Below are 20,506 nucleotides of genomic sequence, written 5' to 3' on the forward strand. Positions count from 1 at the left end.
TCTTTTCTTAATTTATACCCATTTATTTTTGTTCCCTATGGACAGGTTGCTAGACGCTGTTGGTCCGGCAACAACAATGCATATGAAACTATCTGCCAAGCCATGCAGAAAGACAAGAAGCTGAAGGTGACTCTTCCACATAAGGTGGTAGATGACAATATCCTGGAACAAGCCTTGAGTTGTTAACCTTATACTAAATTTTTTATTCTGCCTTTTTTAAATAACAGCAACAGGCTTTGAACAATGCTCTTCTGGTCTTCAACAAGCCTTAGTTAAGTTGGCATAATAAACACGCCTTTGAGTTTGTCTTCCAGGACAGTGGACCCTTTTTATTTTCATTTTTTGGAAACTCCAACCTACTTAACATTCAACAGTAACGGACATATTTCCATCGCATCACAGTGAATGTTTCCCAACCAAAGAATCTATCCAGCATGAGTTGTATTGTCAACATCTATGATTGTTTGTCAGTCTAGAAATCCAAGCACAAGAAATAAGGACACATATGTTCCATTTCTAATGCTCTTTTAAGCAACCCATTTTTCAGGTTTGTAGTCAAAATCCAGCATTGTTGTTATGAGAATATTTATGCCTGTGTGTCAGCACTTCAGCTGCTCAGGAGGGTCTGACACGGGCCCCCATTGGAAATCCATTTACAGTGGTACCTCGGTTACATACGCTTCAGGTTACATACGCTTCAGGTTACACACTCCGCTAACCTAGAAATAGTGCTTCAGGTTAAGAACTTTGCTTCAGGATGAGAACAGAAATCGTGCTCTGGCGGCACGGCGGCAGCAGGAGGCCCCATTAGCTAAAGTGGTGCTTCAGGTTAAGAACAGTTTCAGGTTAAGAATGGACCTCCGGAACGAATTAAGTGCTTAACCCGAGGTACCACTGTATTTGTTGATTTGGATACCCGATTCCTTAGCTAATTTATATACACAACAAGGGTGAAGCATTCACTTAATTGTTTGCCTGGATGATTTGCCTTCCAAGCACTATGGATGGATGGATCAGAGTTGTCCCACAACCCATTCTTCACTCACCTCCCCTGAATTCTACTGTTTGTCCATCCCCTTGCTTATATCCCTCTCTGTCTATCAGGGATGTGAGAACTCACCATCACCACCACATTGCATTCCTTGTCATCCTGTCTCATAGCATCATTCATCTCCTCTCCAACATCATCTCCAGCCATAAAAAAGGAAAGAACATGCCACCATTTTGCACCACAGTTTGCAAATGGCCTACAGAAGAGTTGGTGCCTTTTGGTGCTGCACAATGCCACAGCTGTGATGGGGTTGTGGCTGCTAGCTGGAATGGAGGCAGGAATGGGCCTCGGCTGCTGGTGGTCGAGATCTTTTCAGGCTGACAGAGCTGCAGTGATGAATCACACTCGGTGGTGATATATCCAATGTGAAAATTGCTCACAGTTGTATCTCTTAGGTCACAAAAGCTACTTCTCCGTTCAGAACATTCCTGACTAGATGCCAGATCACACACACACAGTGATATATTATCTTCATGTGCTTTTGATTTTGGAATTTGCCAATAAATTTAAAAGCTCCCGGTTCTATTGGAGCTTACCCACACCCAGTTTGCATGCAGACAATGCCAAATATTTCAACATCTCACTTAATTCTGGCCATAGATTGTAAAACCAGATATTTAGCTTCATCAGTGACATCAGAGAAGGGAGGGCTCCTTCCTTGTTAGCTGATTATTATTATTATTATTATTATTATGATTATTATTATTATTATTTTAGTCAAACCCCAAGATCCAGTAACCAGAGCCTGGTACAACAGACAAACAGTCAGAATTAAAGAACAGCATGCCTCTGAGCACATTCTGTTTTCAGTACAAGAACTGATCAGTCCTTTCACAAAAAGGTCAGAACCCGATTAGCTTTCTTCGTTTCCGCAACCTAGGTGAGGAAAGACACTTTTCTGTTGCTATTTCAATGTGCTAATAATGAGATGTAAATAATCATCCCCCTCAAAGAGTAATGTAATTATTGTTAATCTAGAATAGTTAACCATCAACAAAAACAGTTTAACTAAATAACTCAAACTGTTTTTTATAAAGTAGTTGTAATACATGAAAAGTGGCTGAACCATGGGTTTAATTACTGAACGCAGCATAGATACTGGGTAAATTGGAGTCTCAATTTCTGCCATACTTGCCCATGGAATCACCTTGGTTAAAATTATGTAAAAAACACACTCTGTTTGCACCTAAAGTAACTGCTTCCAATAAATGATTCTGTGAACAGGAACTGCCCCATTTGATTTTCCCTCTTGTGGTAGAAGAGGCTGAAGTAGATGACTTTTGGTTCCTTCATAACTGCAATTCATTGCAAGGTTTTTTCCTCCTTCCATGGTTTTGTGCCAGCGGAATGCAGTTCAATTTAAGCTGTCAATGAATCATATCTCACTATATAGCCCAAGCGAGCTCTACAATAGAGACTTAAGGACACCCTGTTCCCAATAATGGGTTGTTGCTTTTTTAAAAGACGCTTATAAAGATTTTATATAAATATAAAGACAATATTTTGACAAGACATAATAGAGTGAACATGTTTGTGGCCAATATTCTTCATATGAATTTGGATATACTAAAACTGCATCAACAAAGCAAACTGTGTAAATAACTTTTCTGGGTACAGATATATTCATTATAAAGGCAGATAAATTAATGAGCAGAAATGGGGTTGTGTACATATGTTGATACTGCAAATTGTTTGTTCACAAACTAAAATAACAAACCAAGATCATATGGTGACATGGTGACATCCGAATCAGGCCTTTACGTCTCTTAATTTAACAAATTACAGGACTGAATACAATGACAGATGAACCATTGTGACAAGGCCAGATTAATTTTCAAGTTTACCATGTTTAATATGCAGGTCCATCATGAAGCATATGGAATTCCAACAGAAAATGCTCAGCATCACTTAGCTTTTCATCATGGCGGTTTTAGATACTTGTTTTGCTTAGCAGTTGCTTAGATTAGCAAAGTTGTGGCTAGGAATGTGCAAATGTGTCAGTTATGGTTTCTCATTTTTCCAGTCTTAATTTCAGTTCTCCACATTCCCACATCAGTTTGCAGATTTTCTTTTAAGAATCTTCATGAATATTATTCCGCATTATAGGGCAAATTTGCAAGCAACTTTCAACAGTGACTATTTGGGTACTATGTTCACTAATATATCTTTGTGTGCCCTCTCCATGGGAGGTGCAGAGGCTGGCAACACAAGATTGGGCCTTTTCAGTGGTGGCTCCCTGCATGTGGAATGCTTCCCCCAGGGAGGCATCTGTTTTTAGGTGCTAAAGGCTTATCTTTCCCTCGGCTTTTTGGCCCTTAATTTGAAGGGTGGCACTTTTTTTTAGTGGAGTGGGATCTGTAAGACCTGCCTTTTATCTATATAGCTGTGTTTTTAGATTTTTATTGGATGCTTTTAGCTGGCTTCCAGGTTGCTTTGGGACACTTTTTGAAAAAAGTGACTAACAAATGATAGACAGACAGATGGATTATTTGCACCCTATACCTAGTATATGAATTTTTGTACTCATTAATTCATTGAGGAATTCAGAGAAGTTTGTATCTTGAAGGATGGCTGAGTGTTTGGTTCACACACCATTTCAGGAAGTGCCAATTCAGCAGAGAAACCTTTAAATGCGAACTGAATTGAATTTCTCTCCACTGCCCCAGTGCAGGGGAAAGGGACTTGATTGTGCCACACTCATATTGTAGCAGGTGTATGAAATACCCTAGCAATACAGAAAGGGGGCAGTTTCGGAAAGCTTTAGAAATAATGCAGTTGGCTAAGCATGAGGAGATCGTCCATTTCATAATAACAAAGATGTGTTGTGATTATTTTTTTAAAAAGTTCAAAAAATCACAATGGGTGTGTCAAAAGTTAGGACCAACATGCAATTTTTTCCCAAGGTGGTATAGCACCACCTGCTGCTTAAATGATATTGCAGCAATTCCAGTTGTGGATATTTTGGGTGCAGTATTTTTGATTTTTGGAGAGTAGTAATTTGGAGAGAGAGGAAGGAGGCTTTTAAAGGGTGCTCCCCACTTACACAATTTTCACTGGTGCCTGAGCCCGTGTAAAGTGGGGAGTCATCTGTACATAGTGGGAATACATCATGTTTCTTTACAACTTATGTATTGTATTGTTATGAGTTGTTGGGGATAGGCTGTATGCTTCAGCCCTCTTCTAATTCCTGGATACAGATGGATTCAATTCATTGAATAGCCAGGCTAGCTTCCTGGTGAGCTAAAGACCCTCTAAGTGTGGGCCATTAAGGTAACAAAGGAAGTAGCTTTGTGCCAGAAAACAAATGGGTGAGCCCCCCCTCCCTCAGCTCGCTGGTAGTTCACAAGACAAAGGCCAGAGTGGAGAGTTATGTTAGCTAGAAGCTGGTAGGCTGGGGGACAGAGCTATGCCTTATTTCTGCTTGAATCCAAGGCTGTGGCTATGGGAGAAGCAAGAGTCTCTTGGAGTGTTAATGCTGTGAACCTCTCCATCCCAGGCTCAGGTTGTGTATATGTGTAAATAAACCATATATCCTAAAGACATCACAATCTTGGCAGGCCCTCACTGCAAGGAAACCTGAACCCCTGGGTAAGTGCCTTGAACCCCTGGGATTTTGCACTGCTTGGAGATTGCGGTGGCGGGCAACAGTATCTTTAGTTGCTTTTTGCACTGTTTTTTAAACCTGCTTTTGTTGCTTTCACTGGTATGATTTAAATCACCTTAAGGTGTATGTGAAAGGCAATTCCCAAATAAAGTAATAAATAAATGTAAACAAGAAGGATCCAATCTAGGTGTAAGCCTCTTTCAACAGAGGAGGTGGAAACCTTATTATTTCCGACACTTAGGTTCGTCCTGCCAGTGGTGTAGCGTGGGGGGTGCAGGGGGGGCCGGCCGCACCGGGCGCAACATCTGGGGTTAGGGCAAATCCATGGGTTAGGGGGCGCAAATCCACGGGTTAGGGGGCGCAAATTACTTGCCTTGCCCCGGGTGCTGACAACCCACGCTACGCCACTGCGTCCTGCACATGAAAAGCACATTCTCACGTGTTCCACCTGCACATCGCTGTACTTTGCAGGATCCCTTCCTTTGCATGAGGGCCACCAACGTGGAGGGCTTTAAAAGCGGATTAGGCAACTTCATGGAGGAGAGGGGCTATCAATAGCTACCAGCCACGATGGCTATAGCTCTGCCTCCACAGTCGAAAGCAGCAATATTTCTGAATTCCAGTTGCTGGAAACCACAGGAGAGGGAAGACGGCTCTTGCGACTCAACCCTGCTTGCAGGTTTCCCACGGGCATCCGGTTGGCCACTGTGAGAACAGGGTGTTAAGACGGGATAGGCCACTGGCCTGATCCAAGACGACTGCTCTTATTTTCGCATCCCCTTTTCCCCGACTTCGCTCCGCTCCGCGAGGCGCACCTTCCTGCGCTATTGCATGCTCCACATAGCAATCCCGTGTCCGGGTTTTCCACCCAGCCGCGTTGGCTCCGGATCCCCTCTCTGAGCTGTTGTCTTTCTCTCTCGCTGAGCGATCCGCATTCCGGGTTTCTCCACCCGCCCCGCCGGCCCCGCCCCGCGGCTCCGGTTTCAGCCGCTGCTACAGGGACCCCCAAGATGGAAACGCAGGGGCTGCCTGCCGCGGTGGAGGCGGCCCGGCCCGAGCCCGGCACCCAGCAACATGGCGGCAGCGGCGCCGCGGCCGTTGGAGAGGGGGCTTCTTCCTCAGGGCCCGCCCGCCGACCTCCTCAGCCGCGGGACTCGGGGGCAGGAGCGGCGGCGGGAGCCTGGGGCCTGGACGTGACATTCCCGGTGCTGCTGCTCCTGGAGGGCAAGAAGCCGCCGGAACCGCCTCAGCAGCAGCAACCGCCGCCGCCATTGCCGCCTCCTCCCCCTCTTCCTCCGCCGCCCGCCCCTCAGCAGCCTCCGCAGGGGCCTTCCGCGAGCGCCGCCTTCGCCCTGCCGCCCGCGGGCCCCGGGCAGCCGCACGACAGCGACGCTCTGCTGCTGGTGCTCAACTTGGTGCGGGGCGGAGCCTCCGGAAGCCCCTCGCAGGAACCCGCCGCCACCACGACGACGCAGCCGCCGCCTCCGCGAGAGGAGAAGCCGGGCGACGGCGGGGGGGAAGGTGCACTCGAGCCCGAGGCTCCTGGGCCCGTGGCTGAGGGGAGCGGACAGGCGGCGACGGCGGAGGACGACGACCCCGGCGCCGCCGGCTCCTCGTTCTCGGGCACGCTCACCATCAACAACCAGAGCCTGCTGGTGCGCTTCGAGAACGGGCTGCTCAGCCTCGGCGGGCCCGCGCAGCCGCCTCCGCCACCCGCGCCGCTCCTTCCTCCTCCTCAGGCGCCGCGCTCCTCAGGCGCTGCCGACGAGGCCTCGGCAGGAGGCCCGTCTCGGACTCCCGCGCCTTACTCTTGCCCCGAGCCCCGCTGCGAAGAGGCCTTCTCCCGCAAGCAGCTGCTGCGACTACACCGCCTGTCCGCGCACGGAGGCGGCGGCGCTGCTTCTGTTACGGCGCAGGATGGCGGAGGAGGAGGAGGAGCGGGAGAAGAAGCGGCGGCGGGGGGCTCCGGGCGAGCGGCGCGGCCCTTCTGCTGCCCGGTCCCCGGCTGCTCTTGGGCCTTCGCCACGGCCTACAAGCTGCGGCGCCACCTGCACTCGCACGACAAGCTGCGGCCTTTCGCCTGCTCGGCGCCCGGCTGCTCGAAGCGCTTCACCACCATCTACAACCTGCGGGCGCACGGCCGGGCCCACGAGCAGGAGGCGACGCACAAGTGCGAGGCGTGCGGGCAGCGCTTCCCCAGTGCCGCCCGCCTCGGCGCTCACCAGCGGAGGAGCCACCTGGAGCCCGACCGGCCTTACCGCTGCGAGTATCCAGGTAAGCAGCCGGCAGCTCTAACCCTCCCTCTTCTTATTTTGACAAAGGCCAACAAGTCTCGGCCTTGGGTAAGAGCCCCGCCTCAAAATCCGTTTGGACTTGTAAATAGGCAGCACCCCCAGATTGCTGGCTGCATCCACTGCACGTTTAAAGCCCCCGAATTCCATCAGAGAATCCTTGGAAACCAGCTTCCAGTTACCAGTTCCAGCACCCTCAACAAACTGCGGTTCCCAGTATTCTTTGGGGAGAAGTCGTGCACTTTAAATGTGCAATGTGGATTTGTTTTGCACAGTGGAAAAAGCGGAAGAGAGCTGAATCGTAATCTCAGTAGCCACTTCCAGTACTAATCTCTTTAAGAAAAAATACTTTGCCCCGCACTCTGCATTAGGTGTTTTCGGCACCTTGTGGGATAGACTATAGTTATAAGACCGGAAATTACTCGTTGAGCTTTACAGGTAAGTGAGGGTTTGAATCCAAGCCAGAACATCCACAATGCTGTAGGGTCATTCCATATCAAATGATTCATTTTTTTTTTTAAAAACCTCGTGTTATCCAGTTTTCTTAATATTTTGTACACCTAAAAAAATTTAAAATGTTAGATATAAACTTAGCTTTGATCATTCAACAAGTGTACAAAATATTAAGAAAATTGGATGAGGTAAAAAAATTGGATCACTTGATATGGAATGACCCTGTAGTGGGGTTCAATATAAGTGCACTGTAATATTTAGACTTGTGCATAACTTTCAGCTTTCTGTTTGCAAGAGAGAAGCACAGAAGGCAGACATGAAGGCCTTCATCTGTTGTTTGTTTTCTGCATTTGGTACTCTGAGATAATATACTTTACATTAGCTATCATGTACATTGTCTCTGTACATTTGAATTCCTACCATGCTGGAATGCTACAACATTGCAGTACTGGAAATAAACTTAGTCCAGAGCAATTCCCCAGAAAGGTCTTCATAGTTTAATGAGGTATCTATTTATTTATTTACTGTTATTTAATGGGGTTGTAGACCACTTTTCAGGCAATTCCCCCCATAGTACTTAGAAATGATATGTCAACATAATATACACAGTAAGATACACCATTAAAACAATTTAAGTGATATTATTATTACCTTGAACTTTTCTAGATCATGGTAATAATAATATTCTAGTTCATGGTAATACCCAATTGTTTTGTTTTCCACTAAAGCAGAGTTTGGTTCTTCCTTCTTTCTCTAGGTTGTGAGAGGACCTTCATAACAGTGAGTGCATTATTTTCTCATAATCGAATCCACTTCAGGGAACAAGAACTGTTCTCCTGCTCCTTCCCCGGCTGCAACAAGCAGTATGACAAAGCCTGCCGACTGAAAATCCACATGAGAAGTCACACAGGTGTGAAGCTAGGGCATTAGTTAAAGTTGGTTTGTCATTAATAGATAAACTGATTATGTTGAATTGAAATGTGTCCTTGATTCTTAGATGGAGTTGTGGTACTAAGGAATAAACACAGTTTTGTGTGTGGGTTTCCCTCCCCCAATCTATTTGATTTACTTGAATCCTGGTGTTGTTCTGTGTCCTTGGGTGCACTGCTAGCTTGCTATCTTAAGTAGAAGTTAACTTCTACTTAAATAAAACCAGCAAACCTGAGCTTAAGTGAGTGGGTGGTGGAAGCAAATAGAACTTAATGTTTAACCGATTTATAAAAGTAAGGCTTCCTTGGATTTGGTAAACTTGAAATAGTATTTTCAGATTTATAGGGAGAGTGTCCTTTAAACAACTGTGCATATTGCTTGCCTGGGGTCAGCAGCATTTTGAGCAATGTAAGCTATATGCATGACTTGCTCTGACTCTTCTGGTGTTAAAGAACCAAAGCTATTTAACTCAAGAGAGGAATCGGGCAGAAGGGTCATTGGATGGGTGAGAATGTTTCTTCTATTTATTTAAAAAATTATTGAACTGGTTTTAGCTAAGGTTCTCAAAGTAGCTCATAAGCTGCACAAAACAGAACAATTAAATCAATAGTAAACATAAAATTATTAGACATCCAGAATAACATGTGAGAGTGAGCAGTTGTGTGTGTGTGGGGGGGTTATCAGAAATGTTGGGTAATTGCGTTCGTGTTTTTTTAAAAAAACTATTTTTGCTTTTGCTTTCCTCCAGGTGAAAGACCTTTCATCTGTGACTTTGAAGGTTGTGGCTGGTCTTTCACTAGCATGTCCAAGCTATTAAGGCACAAAAGGTAAATTACCTGACTGTACATGGCTGTTTAGAGGTCCTCAAAGAGCTTGCACTTTAAACTTTTTCACTGGGGGAAATAACAAATCGGGAGGGTGCGAAAAGGGAAAGAGATGAATACAAGAAGATAAATAAGCTTTGCTTCCCATGGGAAAGGCATATGCATTTTATCTGGAATATTATTTTTGGTGCTGTTGGGCCCCAACCATCATGGCCCTTCTGGCTGGGGTTGATCTGAGTTGTTGTCTAAAACAGCTGAAGGGTACCAGATTGTGGAATTCTGGTTTAAGTGTTCCAGGTACAGTATAGCAATATGCACATGTTCAGCTAAAATGATTAGGATCCAACCTATAATCATTGATGCCTGTGCCCTTAGTATTTTATATTGAATTTATTTAATTCTTATTGTAGGAAACATGAAGATGACAGAAGGTTTACATGTTCTGTAGAAGGCTGTGGAAAATCCTTCACAAGAGCCGAACACTTGAAAGGCCATAGTATAACTCATCTTGGCACAAAGCCATTTGAATGTCCAGTAGAAGGTATTATTTGTATATGTGCTCTTGTATGCTTGTGTTTGTCTCCTTTGTTCCTAGTCATGCAGAGAGGGTTAAATTAGAGAAGATGGCAGCTGCTCTATGCATCAGGTTTGAATTGTTGCTGAATCATACAATGGGGAGAAAAGCACGTTCATAGCACAGCATGGATAGGAGAAACCCTTTCTTGTTTTCCCCTCCAAAACTACTTTTTAAAAAGTTGTTTTTGGTTTTGTTCTGGCACTTTTGGATGCCCTATACATGCTTGTTTGTGACATTTTAAGTTTTCCACGCTAACAGCCTATGTCTGCTGAGAAGTAATTCCCATAGTGGAGCTTATTCTCAAGTACTGTAGTGAGTATAGGATTGCAGTCTAAATGGATTTTCCATATTACATTACTTTGTATTAATAACATTTCCACATTTTTTATGACAGTACATACAAAAAAATCATGACAGATAATTTTGTGGAATGGAATGGGAATCCTGATAATTGCCTTTGGCATCTAAATGAAAAGAGGCTATAAATTAAACATGTAAATACAGGGACAGTACCTAAACTTTAATATCTTATTTCAGGTTGCTGTGCCAAGTTCTCGGCACGTAGTAGTCTGTATATTCACTCCAAAAAACACCTTCAGGATGTGGACTCACTGAAGACGCGTTGCCCTGTATCCAGCTGTAATAAATTGTTCACTTCCAAGCATAGTATGAAAACACACATGGTCAAGCAACACAATTTTAGTGCAGGTATGACCCGTTGACTGACTGCTTGGCAATAAGTCATAGCTGGTATGTGTTATATCTAAAACATAATATATTTATTTTTGGTATTGAAACATTGGTTATTTTAGAAAGCCCAATAAGTTGTGGTTTCAAATGCTTTTCTCCTAAGTCCTTGCCATTTACAGTGGTACCTCTGGTTACGTACTTAATTCGTTCCGGAGGTCCGTTCTTAACCTGAAACCGTTCTTAACCTGAAGACCACTAACTAATGGGGCCTCCTGCTGCTGTTGCGCCACCGTGCGATTTCTGTTCTCATCCTGAAGCAAAGTTCTTAACCCGAGGTACTATTTCTGGGTTAGCGGAGTCTGTAACCTGAAGTGTATGTAACCTGAGGTATCACTGTAATTACTATGGGGTGTTGTATCCTTTTAAAAGGAGGGTATTAATTTATAATAGTATTTCCTAACTTACAGCAGGAGCAATGACTGAGTGATACTGGTGTAAACTTGTGGTCTTCTCAGACATTGATCTCATGCTTTCAGACACTTTATGATCAATTCCATATAACTAGTGGCTTGTTTGCCACTGAAAATTGCTTCTGTATGATAGAAGCTCTACATGGTTGTGAGAACAGCATGAATTTGTTTCCTATGTGGTTTAGCCAAACTGAGTGGTAAGTAATGGTGCCAGAATCTGGGGAAATGCAGCATGTACCTCTCAGTCTGCATAACATACAGGAAACTGATTCAAGCCATTCTCATAGTATGTGGCACCCTGACCTTGAACAGCAGCCATGCCACTGTGTGTGCATAAGAGGGAGGCAGGGTTTGAAAATGATCCGAAAAGACAGACTAGAATAGTGACAAGCAGAAATAGGCTCCTAGCTAACATTGGCTTCTGCAAGGTGAGAAGGATGTTGGCTGGAGTGATTTAGACAGCAGGATGTTTGGAGGAATGGCAGGGCAGCCAAGTTGGAAGTAGAGGCAGCAGGTGGGGCTTATTGTTGGCTTTTGATTCCCATGTTCCATGGGCACGGTAGTACTAACATGCTAAATTTTCGTTTCAGATCTCTTAAATCAGATGGAAACTATCGGTTCCCTCACACCTAGCAGCGAACTTGCCAGTTCAGGACAAAGTGACCTCAGCAATGTAGACCTTGTGTCCCTGTTTTCCAGTGTTTCTGGGAACACCTCTGGAATTTCAACAGACATGGCTCTGATAAACTCTGGAATTCTCACAATAGATGTTGCTTCCGTTGGCTCCACGCTTGGGGGCAATCTTTCCGTTGGTAGCAGTTCTCTTGGTCAGACAGTTGACCCACTGATTTTAGTGGCTAGCAGTGACATTCCACACAGCCTGGACAGCTCTCTTCTGCTGGGAACCACTGCCACAGTTTTACAGCAAAGCACTTTAAATTTGGATGATGTACAGACTGTGAATGCAGAAGCCTTAGGCTCCCTAGCATCGTTGTCCACAAGGAGTTCCAGTCAAGACCTGCATGGTTTGACTTCCAGTAATAACCTGTCAGTAGACGCAGCCACTTTAACCCCCTCAAGCAGCCTTGGTGGAAATAATGCATCTGAATTACTGGCTCCAAGTAAAGCAGAGCAAACTTTACTCCCTAGCCTGGATGTTGTGGGACAACAAGAAGGCAGTAAAGTGGTGACTCAGTTTGTGTTCTCCAACCCTCCAGGAAGTTACAGTGCACAGAAAGAAACTGATCTGAGCACGGTGACTGGCAGCTCCTTTCTGGTATGCAGTAGCTCTCAATAACTGTAGTTTTCATTAGTATCTTAGCTTTGAGGATATTATATTGCCGTATATGAGCCATCCTTTCTACCAGATCAAATGGGTTTGTGGAATGTCTGCCACGAACGAAGTCGTCGTATATTTTGTACAACGTAAGTGGTATAAGTTGTGGTTGCCTGTGAAAGTATTAAACCCAGTTACACATTCTACATCACATTTAGAGGAAAGTTTGCTTTTTGTTTTGCTTTTTGTTTTCCCAGCTGGAGCTTAGTGCTATTAACATCTTTTCCCAAGTTGTTGTAAGTACTCAAAAGTGAGTGATGGTTGACTTTGGAACTGACTAAATAAAAAGGGGTGCCCTGTTCGCTGGTTATAGAACAAGGAAAATGGAATGCAATATCTTGAAGAGTTCCTTATCTTCTGATCCTTGTCTTAATATTATTATCATCATCACACATGCAGCTAAAATAGGGTTTCTGACTGGTAGTTGAATTAAACACTTGTGTTAGTTTGAGGAAGACAGAGGACCATAGTCTAGAGCTGCATTTCCAAAACATGTTTCGGTGGTAGTCTTCTTAATACAGTACTTCCAATCCCCTGCGAGTCAGATAAATGGGTGACCTCAATATTGAATTTCCCTATGCTTGCATCACTATCCCATTAAACTGTTAAGCTGATTAGCATAGAAAAAGTTCAGACCATGCAGGGAGACTTCTAAGGATCTATTCAGTGATATTTGGAAAAGCATATTGTCTAAAATGTGAACCTAATAATCCTAAGAATCCTGTTGTATTGGTGACATGCATAAAATTTCTTCTCTCATTAGGAGAGTGGTGGGTCTGCAAGAACAGATTATCGAGCCATTCAGCTTGCCAAGAAAAGAAAACAGAAAGAAAATGGGAATGACATAGGTGAGTATATAATTGTTCCAGTACAGGATGTAATTTACTGAGTGAAATTGTTTTGAAGACTTGTGTGTGTGCCTGGTACAAGCCATCATAGATTACTAAGGTAGTATCATGGTTAGTTTGGGGCTATTTGGGTGAATAGAGCCTCACTTCTTAGAAGACTTGCTCAAATTGGGGTAATTTTGCTATGTTCTAGTAGTGGGTATTCTCTATCATCCTCTACAGATGATAGAACACTGTTCAATGAAATATTGCTTAATGAAGCTCTTTCCCTGTTTCTTAAATGTTTACTTTTGTATGAAATGGCAATTGTAAAATACCCTTATCACCCAATCCTAACCATTTACAGATAGGTAGCCGTGTTGGTCTGCCATAGTCAAAACAAAAAAAATTTTTCCCTTCCAGTAGCACCTTAAAGACCAACTAAGTTAGTTCTTAGTATGAGCTTTCGTGTGCATGCACACTTCTTCAGATACCAATCTTCAGATGTTCAATCCTAACCATGTTTACTAATCCTTCCTCGGGCATGTACACATTGATTATAATCACATCTGCTCTGACCTTGATGCTGTGTGTGAAGCAGTTTCTGTTGCTTTGTCTAGGACAAAGAGTGGTCCAGTTTTGTTGGATTGTTTTTTTCAGTTATTGTGACTTAAGGATGTAAACATGGTGTTAAGAGAAATTTGGTCAACCTCTTCTGTGCTCAGTCCATGCTGTTCATTAGTAATTATATTTGGAGAAGTGAAGTAACTGGGTTGGTCTAGGAGGTTATTAATGTATTTGAAGAGGGTCTGTTCCCACCACCTTTGAAGTGAACAATGGTGAAACTGCTCCTTAAGATGGAGACCTTAAGGTCTGGTGAATCATATTAACTATTGTTCCTCCTGCTGCTCCAGAAAAGGCAAGGAACTACATCAACAGCTTTTATAGTTCATCTTCCAGTGGTTGGTCACTCTTTCAGTTTAAGTCTTTGAGACAGAGGTGTACTTACCTTTATCTCTCTTGATTCTTGGCCTTACCCCCTTCTACCGTTACACCTATGTGTTTGTGGTCCAGTTTCTCTTGGACGCATCTTTGTCTAGTGACAAAGAGGCCCAAGTTTCTTCAGTCACATGGAATGCCTTTCACCATTTTAAATAAATGCAACTTACTTGTGCGTAGTTAGGAATTCAGAGCTACTTATGATATGACAATGAGCAGAGAGATAAAAACACAGTTGACTTTTCCTCCTTGCTTCCAGTACTTATCTGAAATTAATTTTTCACTAGTAGGAAAAAGAGAAATTGTTGTTGTCCTCCCATCTCCCAGTAAAAGCTTGCTGTATGCATACATGCCAGATTGATTTTTGATGAGGCATAAGCAGGGGTAGCTGGAAGTCTGTATTACCTATTCCCCTATTTAAAGGCTCATCCAAAGCCTATAATGTGATAATTGGGCTGGATGACCAATTCTCTGACTGTATAAAGCAGGGAGACCTTCCAGCGTGTCTGGCCTCCTTATCTGGTGCACTTTTTATGTTTATAGGAAGATTGATATATTAAGTGTGTATAATCTCATGTACCTGAGAAATTGTTGCAACTTAGTCTCACCATTCACCATGCTTTGATCAGGACTAGTTCTTTAGTTCATTTGTGAGTGAATGGACTGGTGATCCTTCAGAAACTATAGCTGAAGATGGCATTGGAGGAAACCCCTTTTTTCCTATGAGGCAGTGTTAGAAAATGAGATATGAAAGCTAGGAGCTAAATGGCACCTTAAACCTAGGTTATAGGCACTAGAACGGACTGTCTAGGCACACTTTTTATAACAAGAATACAAAGCTGAAAAAGAAAGAACTGCAGCTAAAATACTATGTTCATTTTTCACAAGATCTAGTTCTTTCCTTGCCCACCTCCCTAATATTCTTACGAGGGTCTCTTCTCCAGTCTCCAGAGAGTAGCTGGAAGTGGGGAGGCAGAAAAAAGTCCTCCTTTCCTTCCACTCTGCAATTTTAATCTTAAATCTTGGGTGCAGTGCTGCACCCAGAGCTCAAAAACTGCTTGCACTAATGAAATTCCCTGTCGCAAAATGCATCCAGAACAATGGGAGTTTTGAACACTGCTATGAGGTGCAGGATTCTGTAAGCTGAGTTCCACTAATGGGATATCAGGATTCAGCTCCATGTTTTTATATGCCATGTGTAATATTACCCTACTACCTAATTACCTACTTTCTTTGGTGAAAAGCATATATTGTTATATTAAAAGCTTTTTTGAAATACATTATTTAGAAGTACATATGTTCAATTCCTTGGAACATGACTTTGCATTACACACGTCAATTACTTTATTTCAGGAAGCCCTAACTCTGGCATAAGAAAAGGCAAAAGTGATAAAGTTAGTTCTTCTAACCATGGGAATCGGTCATGCAATAGTGTTTTGCCAAATGGAAGCCTAACAGTAAGAGATTCTTCAGCTGGCACACAGTTTGTTCAAATCCAGCTACTTCAGGTAAGAATTCACTACCTGACTTTATTTACACACTTCATTTTTAAATTATGTATTTAGAAATGTACACCCTACATCTACTTTTATGCAACTGGTAAGTGGTTCTTGGTGTGCATGATGATCCATTATATAGTTCAGATGCAACATCCCTGGAGGGCATTTGGAAATTAACTTGCAAACTATCCTGACTTGTTTTTAGGAGGTAATTTAATTATTGTTTGATTTTATACCAATGTTATATATTTGAGTTATATATTTGATGTTAGCTGCCCTGAGCCCAGTCTTGACCAGGGAAGGCGGGATACAAATAAAAGTTGTTGTTGTTGTTGTTGTTGTTGTTGTTGTTGTTGTTGTTGTTGTTGTTGTTGTTCTCAACCTTTCAGCTCTCTTCTCTACCCATCACATGATAACCCCTTTCCTCGCTTGTTTACTGAAAATGAAAACTGTTGAAATATATATGTGAAATGAATTGGGAATATGTTAAAACAAAACAGTAAATGGACAGCAACACATTCAAACAAACAGTTGGTGGTGAAGTCAGGGTGGCAGGGGGAAGATGAGCTGGTATACAGTAGACTGGCATGTCCCAGGTGAAGTGACCCCTTTGTCTAAAATAAGTGTAACCAATTTGCAAATGGTGATTAATAACAGGTTTGATGTGCTCTGGAGGGTTGGGCCCTTTGGAACAGCATAGGAAGTGGTGGTGTAGGGAGGAGGAGGTACCTGAAGATTCCCTTTATTCTTGTTCTGCTGTCTGGAAGCTCCACTGGGTCAGAAAGCCTTCCTTTAGCAAAGGGATACCGTTTAGATCAGTACATGGATGTATAAAGTACTCTCTTGTTTTTGCATTTAGTATATGCAGAGGATGGTGTCCATGGAAGAATAAGTTAGATGAACATTGCCTTTTAATAACTGTCTGCTTATAGTGAATAAAGTAACTAAGTACAGTTGGTATCTTGGAAGTAGAATGGAATCCATTCTGGAAATCTGTTTTGACTTCCAAAACATCCGGAAACCAAGTTGCGACTTCCAGTTGGTTGCAGGAAGCTCCTGCAGTCAATTGGAAGCCATGGAAGCCACATCAGATGTTCAGGTTCCAAAGAACGTTTGTAAACGGGAACACTCTCTTCCGAGTTTGCGCTGTTCGGAAGCCAAACCATTTGAGTCGCAAGGCGTTCGTCAACCAAGATATGACTGTAAATAGTTTCCAGTCCATAATTGGGTGGCAGCATGATTTATATATTTCATAGAAATGATTAAGATTTCTACTTTCAGGATGGAGAGCCTTAAAAATGCGTAGCTAATTAGACATGTTGCCACTTCCAAATGTTTCCATGTGTTTATAGCAGAAGATTAGGTTGCCATTGGGATTTTTCTGTGACTAGAAACTGATCTTGTCTCCTTTATCTTTAGGATGATTCCCCAGGAGAGGGAGATTTGCCATTTCAGCTCAGTTCTCAGTCGTCTTCTTCACATTCTCAGCTGACAGTAGACTTGCCTGTTCATATCCTTCAGGTACAACCCCTTTTGTGTTTTAAAATTGGACATCAACACAAATTCCAGTTGCCCTGCGTGATACAAATTGACAGCTGCTATAAGTTTTTTAAAGATGCCTTTTCGGTATGCTGTTTTTGCTTGTTTTAAATTTGATGGATAAATGATAAAAGACCAGAAGCAGGCCGTAGAAGAGTATGTTTTTTTTTAATCATCCAGTGTGTGTGATCTTCCCAGAGATGGAATTTGGAAGCTTATTAAATCAGCCATATATATCTGTGAAACTTGGAAATTGGAATGCCTATGTCCCGTTGTGAATTTTTTTATTCTGCTTTTGTACAGGAGCCACACAATTCTACCGAAGAGGATGCTAGTTCTGATAATTCTCAGTTTACAGGAAGCACCATTAACCTACAAGACCTTGAATGATTGTGCTGCAGACAGAAACATTCAAGTACAGCATCTTGAGAAGTAGAAACTTGTTCCTACTTCTGAAGGAAAAAAATAGGAGTGGGCACACATCAGTGCTACTTCGTGGCTCGCTTGATGGTTATCGTGCAATGGAAACCTGTTCAGTAAATTTTATTTGATAAGGCTTTGGAGATCTTGGTATGTTCTGTCTTGTGGTCAGAAAAATGTGATTATGGAAGCATTATTTAGATTATGCAGTGGATGTTTTGAAACCCTATCTTAGAATGGACATGCTGTGATTGTACTCCATACAGTTGTCTTCAAGGACAGTGCTGCAATATCAACAGTTACACTTGGCAGTGTAAAACCCATACACATAATTAGTGCCCCTAGTTGAATATTGGACTTGAGTGGAGGAAGAGCCGTTAAGGCCATTGAAGTGTTTATTATCGAACTGTTTTCTCTGATAGCATTGAATACAGTTTTAAGGAAATAATTGCAGAATGATAATACAGTTCTTGGGGGGGGGGGGTAGCAGAAGTTGAACCATATAGTTCCTTGCTCCTTCCATCCCTGATATGGTGCAGTGTACACTTTCTACCTTTTAGGAGGCTGCCTAGCAGATGCTAATTCTTACCCCTTGAATATGTTTACAGTAATACAAAACAGTATTGCCAATTCCTGTGAAGTTGCCACTTTCAGTATGTATAGCCCAGTCCCATGCATGTTTTCTTGGAAATAAATTTATTCCCAAGTTAATGTGCATAGGATTGCATTCATGGTCCATGTGCCATTTACACAGACTATGTACTTGAGGAAAGAGCTTCCAGCTAGTGTCATAGGATTTGAGATGCAGGTGAGTTACTGACCCAGAAGGAAAGTGCATATTTAATTTAAATAGGAACCTGCCTTTTTTACTTTAGTTGATAGGAAAATAGTTCTGTTGACTTTTAAAAAGCAAATGTCAAGATTTCAGTTGAACATAGGATATAAGAACTTGGTGTTCAACAACAAACATCAAGGCTGGAATTTTAAATATACTTTTCATGATGTGCCACAAGGATGTAAAATTATATATATGTATCTATATATAGGACTTTGTTAAAAAGCAGCGTGTGTATGTATGAATTTTTATTCCTGCAGTGTGAGCGTGCATATGCAGTTCTATTTTTTACAAAGTATGATATCCTGCAGATGAACACGTGATCTGACCTTGTGTATATTTATTTGAAGTCATGGGATGCACTAATAAGAGGTTAGCTAGCTGAAAAGCATGAGTGGTGGTGGTAAGAAACAGAGTTCCCCAGACTGGACCCTTCTCCAGGCCCATATGCCTCTGAAGCTCATGCGCAATTTGGAATGGACTAATTCTGCAGCCACCCAGATTTACCTGGCATCAATGGCAATGAGGTGAGCTTGTCCAAGGGCCTCTGATGGTAGCATTCTGGATACCAAGATTTCTGTCATCCTTTCAGAAGATTTTCCTGGTACATCCCTAATGCCTGGAGATGTGTTGCTTGGACCTATTCTTGCTCCATAGCATGTAATCGAGAACATGACTAGAATGGCCCTGGAAATGATTTTCTGATATTATTGGACCATGCATCGCTTCTTCAATAAGCTCATTCCAAATTAAGATTGGGAGGGGTCTTGCCCATAAATAATTAGAAATGTACTGATTTCTGTGCCTTTTTACTTACTTTCCCTGAAAATTTAAAGGCATTTTTATACTGATTATACATCAGATTTAATTTATGGGTATTTTTAAAAAAATCTTAATTAGTTTATTTCTTAATTGTCAGTGGTGTAACTTACCTGATTACCACCTTGCCCTGTTATACTAAGTTCACTAAATGAAGAACTATAGTTAATATTTGCTTCCTTTAGTTCAGGATGGGGAACCATGGGGTCAAATACTGCCCCGCCCGCCTGCCTCTTTCTCTGGCCCTTGGGACTGGCTCTAGGCCACATTCCTCACCACCCCTCCTTGAGTCTTTGCATGGCTGGAATGTATCCTTGAATTCTGACAATGCCTCTTGGTTGCCTGGGTGGATGATCGAGAGGAGCAGGCTGTATTCAGCTAAGTTTTACTCCCAAAAAGCAGCACTGACACTAATAACCTTAAGTCACGTCATGTCTATTAATTTCAGTGAATCTGCTATGAGTACTCGTAGTGTGTGGAAACTGGCTTACTGTACAAAGGTGAAATGAATATTCATTCCCCCACCCACTTTTGCCTCTGATCCCACTCATTGCTGGCAGGTGGTGCTTAGCAGCTTGCCCAGAAGAGACTATGGTTTTCCACCACTGCCTTAGATGAACCGAGTGAATAAATTGCTAACTCATTCAACCTTTTTTTATATCACTAAAGTTCAGTTTAAGAGAAACTAAAACTCTGAGTGGTCTGCAGATGTATGACTTTGCTTAAAAGAGCATTGGAGGCTTGCACCCCCCCAATAAAAGTCACCTCAAATTCTTTATTCTGTGGGGTTGGTTCATACACTTCATTTTGGCAGTGATCCTCAGAGGTAACTTGGGGTGCTCTGTGATGAGGCCTTTTCATCTCCTTTCTACTCCCTCACCCCTTTCTTGAGCAAGAAGAATTCCTCTACAGCTTTTTACATAGAGTGCCTGGTAAGCAGTTACTTTTGATGCAGGGAGGGTGGGGACAGCACACCCATTCATTTACTGCTGAAAGGATCACAGCCTAGGTAAGAGTATGAACTGGGCCCATCAAAACGTGGTGCTTCTGTTTTGCAGAGTTATGAATAAGTCACATGTGGGTTGTTTTTTTCCTGAGACTTGTAAACATGTCTACTTTTTAAAAATCATTTACTTGGCTTTGTAAATTCCTACAATGGAATTTGTAGTAAACATTGATGGGTAAGGGCTTAATGGTCAACATCAGATTTATTCTGCCTAAGTCCATTGCTGGCAGTGGACATCTAAAGAACTGGTGAGACAAAGACTAATAAAAAAACCTAATGTCCAGTTTCTCCATTTCAGTTGTTTTTTGTTGTTTCCATTCAGGATGCTGCTTAACC

General features: G+C 42.6%; 2 protein-coding genes across 4 annotated transcripts in view; both read left to right on the forward strand.

Moving 5' to 3' along the window:
- Nucleotides 1–2,278, forward strand: part of UROC1 (urocanate hydratase 1) — a 48,856-nt gene extending 46,578 nt beyond the window's left edge. The window contains exon 20 of the mRNA XM_083602767.1: nt 46–2,278. Coding sequence (XP_083458893.1) covers nt 46–186 — 141 coding nt within the window. The 3' untranslated portion in view covers nt 187–2,278. The remainder of the gene's footprint in view (nt 1–45) is intronic.
- Nucleotides 2,279–5,554: 3,276 nt separating this feature from the next.
- On the forward strand, nt 5,555–20,456 carry ZXDC (ZXD family zinc finger C). Of its 3 annotated transcripts, XR_014545318.1 has the most exons (11): nt 5,555–6,929; nt 8,157–8,309; nt 9,078–9,156; nt 9,564–9,694; nt 10,268–10,438; nt 11,481–12,166; nt 12,990–13,074; nt 15,406–15,560; nt 16,971–17,072; nt 17,394–19,244; nt 19,308–20,456. XR_014545318.1 is itself a non-coding variant. In XM_083602763.1 (10 exons), exons 1-10 carry the CDS (start codon nt 5,666–5,668, stop codon nt 17,478–17,480), a joined length of 2,913 nt encoding a protein of 970 aa, XP_083458889.1. In that variant the 5' UTR covers nt 5,555–5,665; the 3' UTR covers nt 17,481–20,456. The 3 variants fall into 3 exon arrangements, 1 of the variants encoding a protein (XP_083458889.1); XR_014545317.1 differs by having other exon boundaries at nt 11,481–12,315; nt 17,394–20,456; XM_083602763.1 differs by having other exon boundaries at nt 17,394–20,456.
- Nucleotides 20,457–20,506: the final 50 nt, after the last annotated feature.

Source organism: Podarcis filfolensis (genome assembly GCF_964270895.1).
Source record: "Podarcis filfolensis genome assembly, chromosome: 2".
In the NCBI taxonomy this organism is placed as follows: Eukaryota; Metazoa; Chordata; class Lepidosauria; order Squamata; family Lacertidae; genus Podarcis; species Podarcis filfolensis.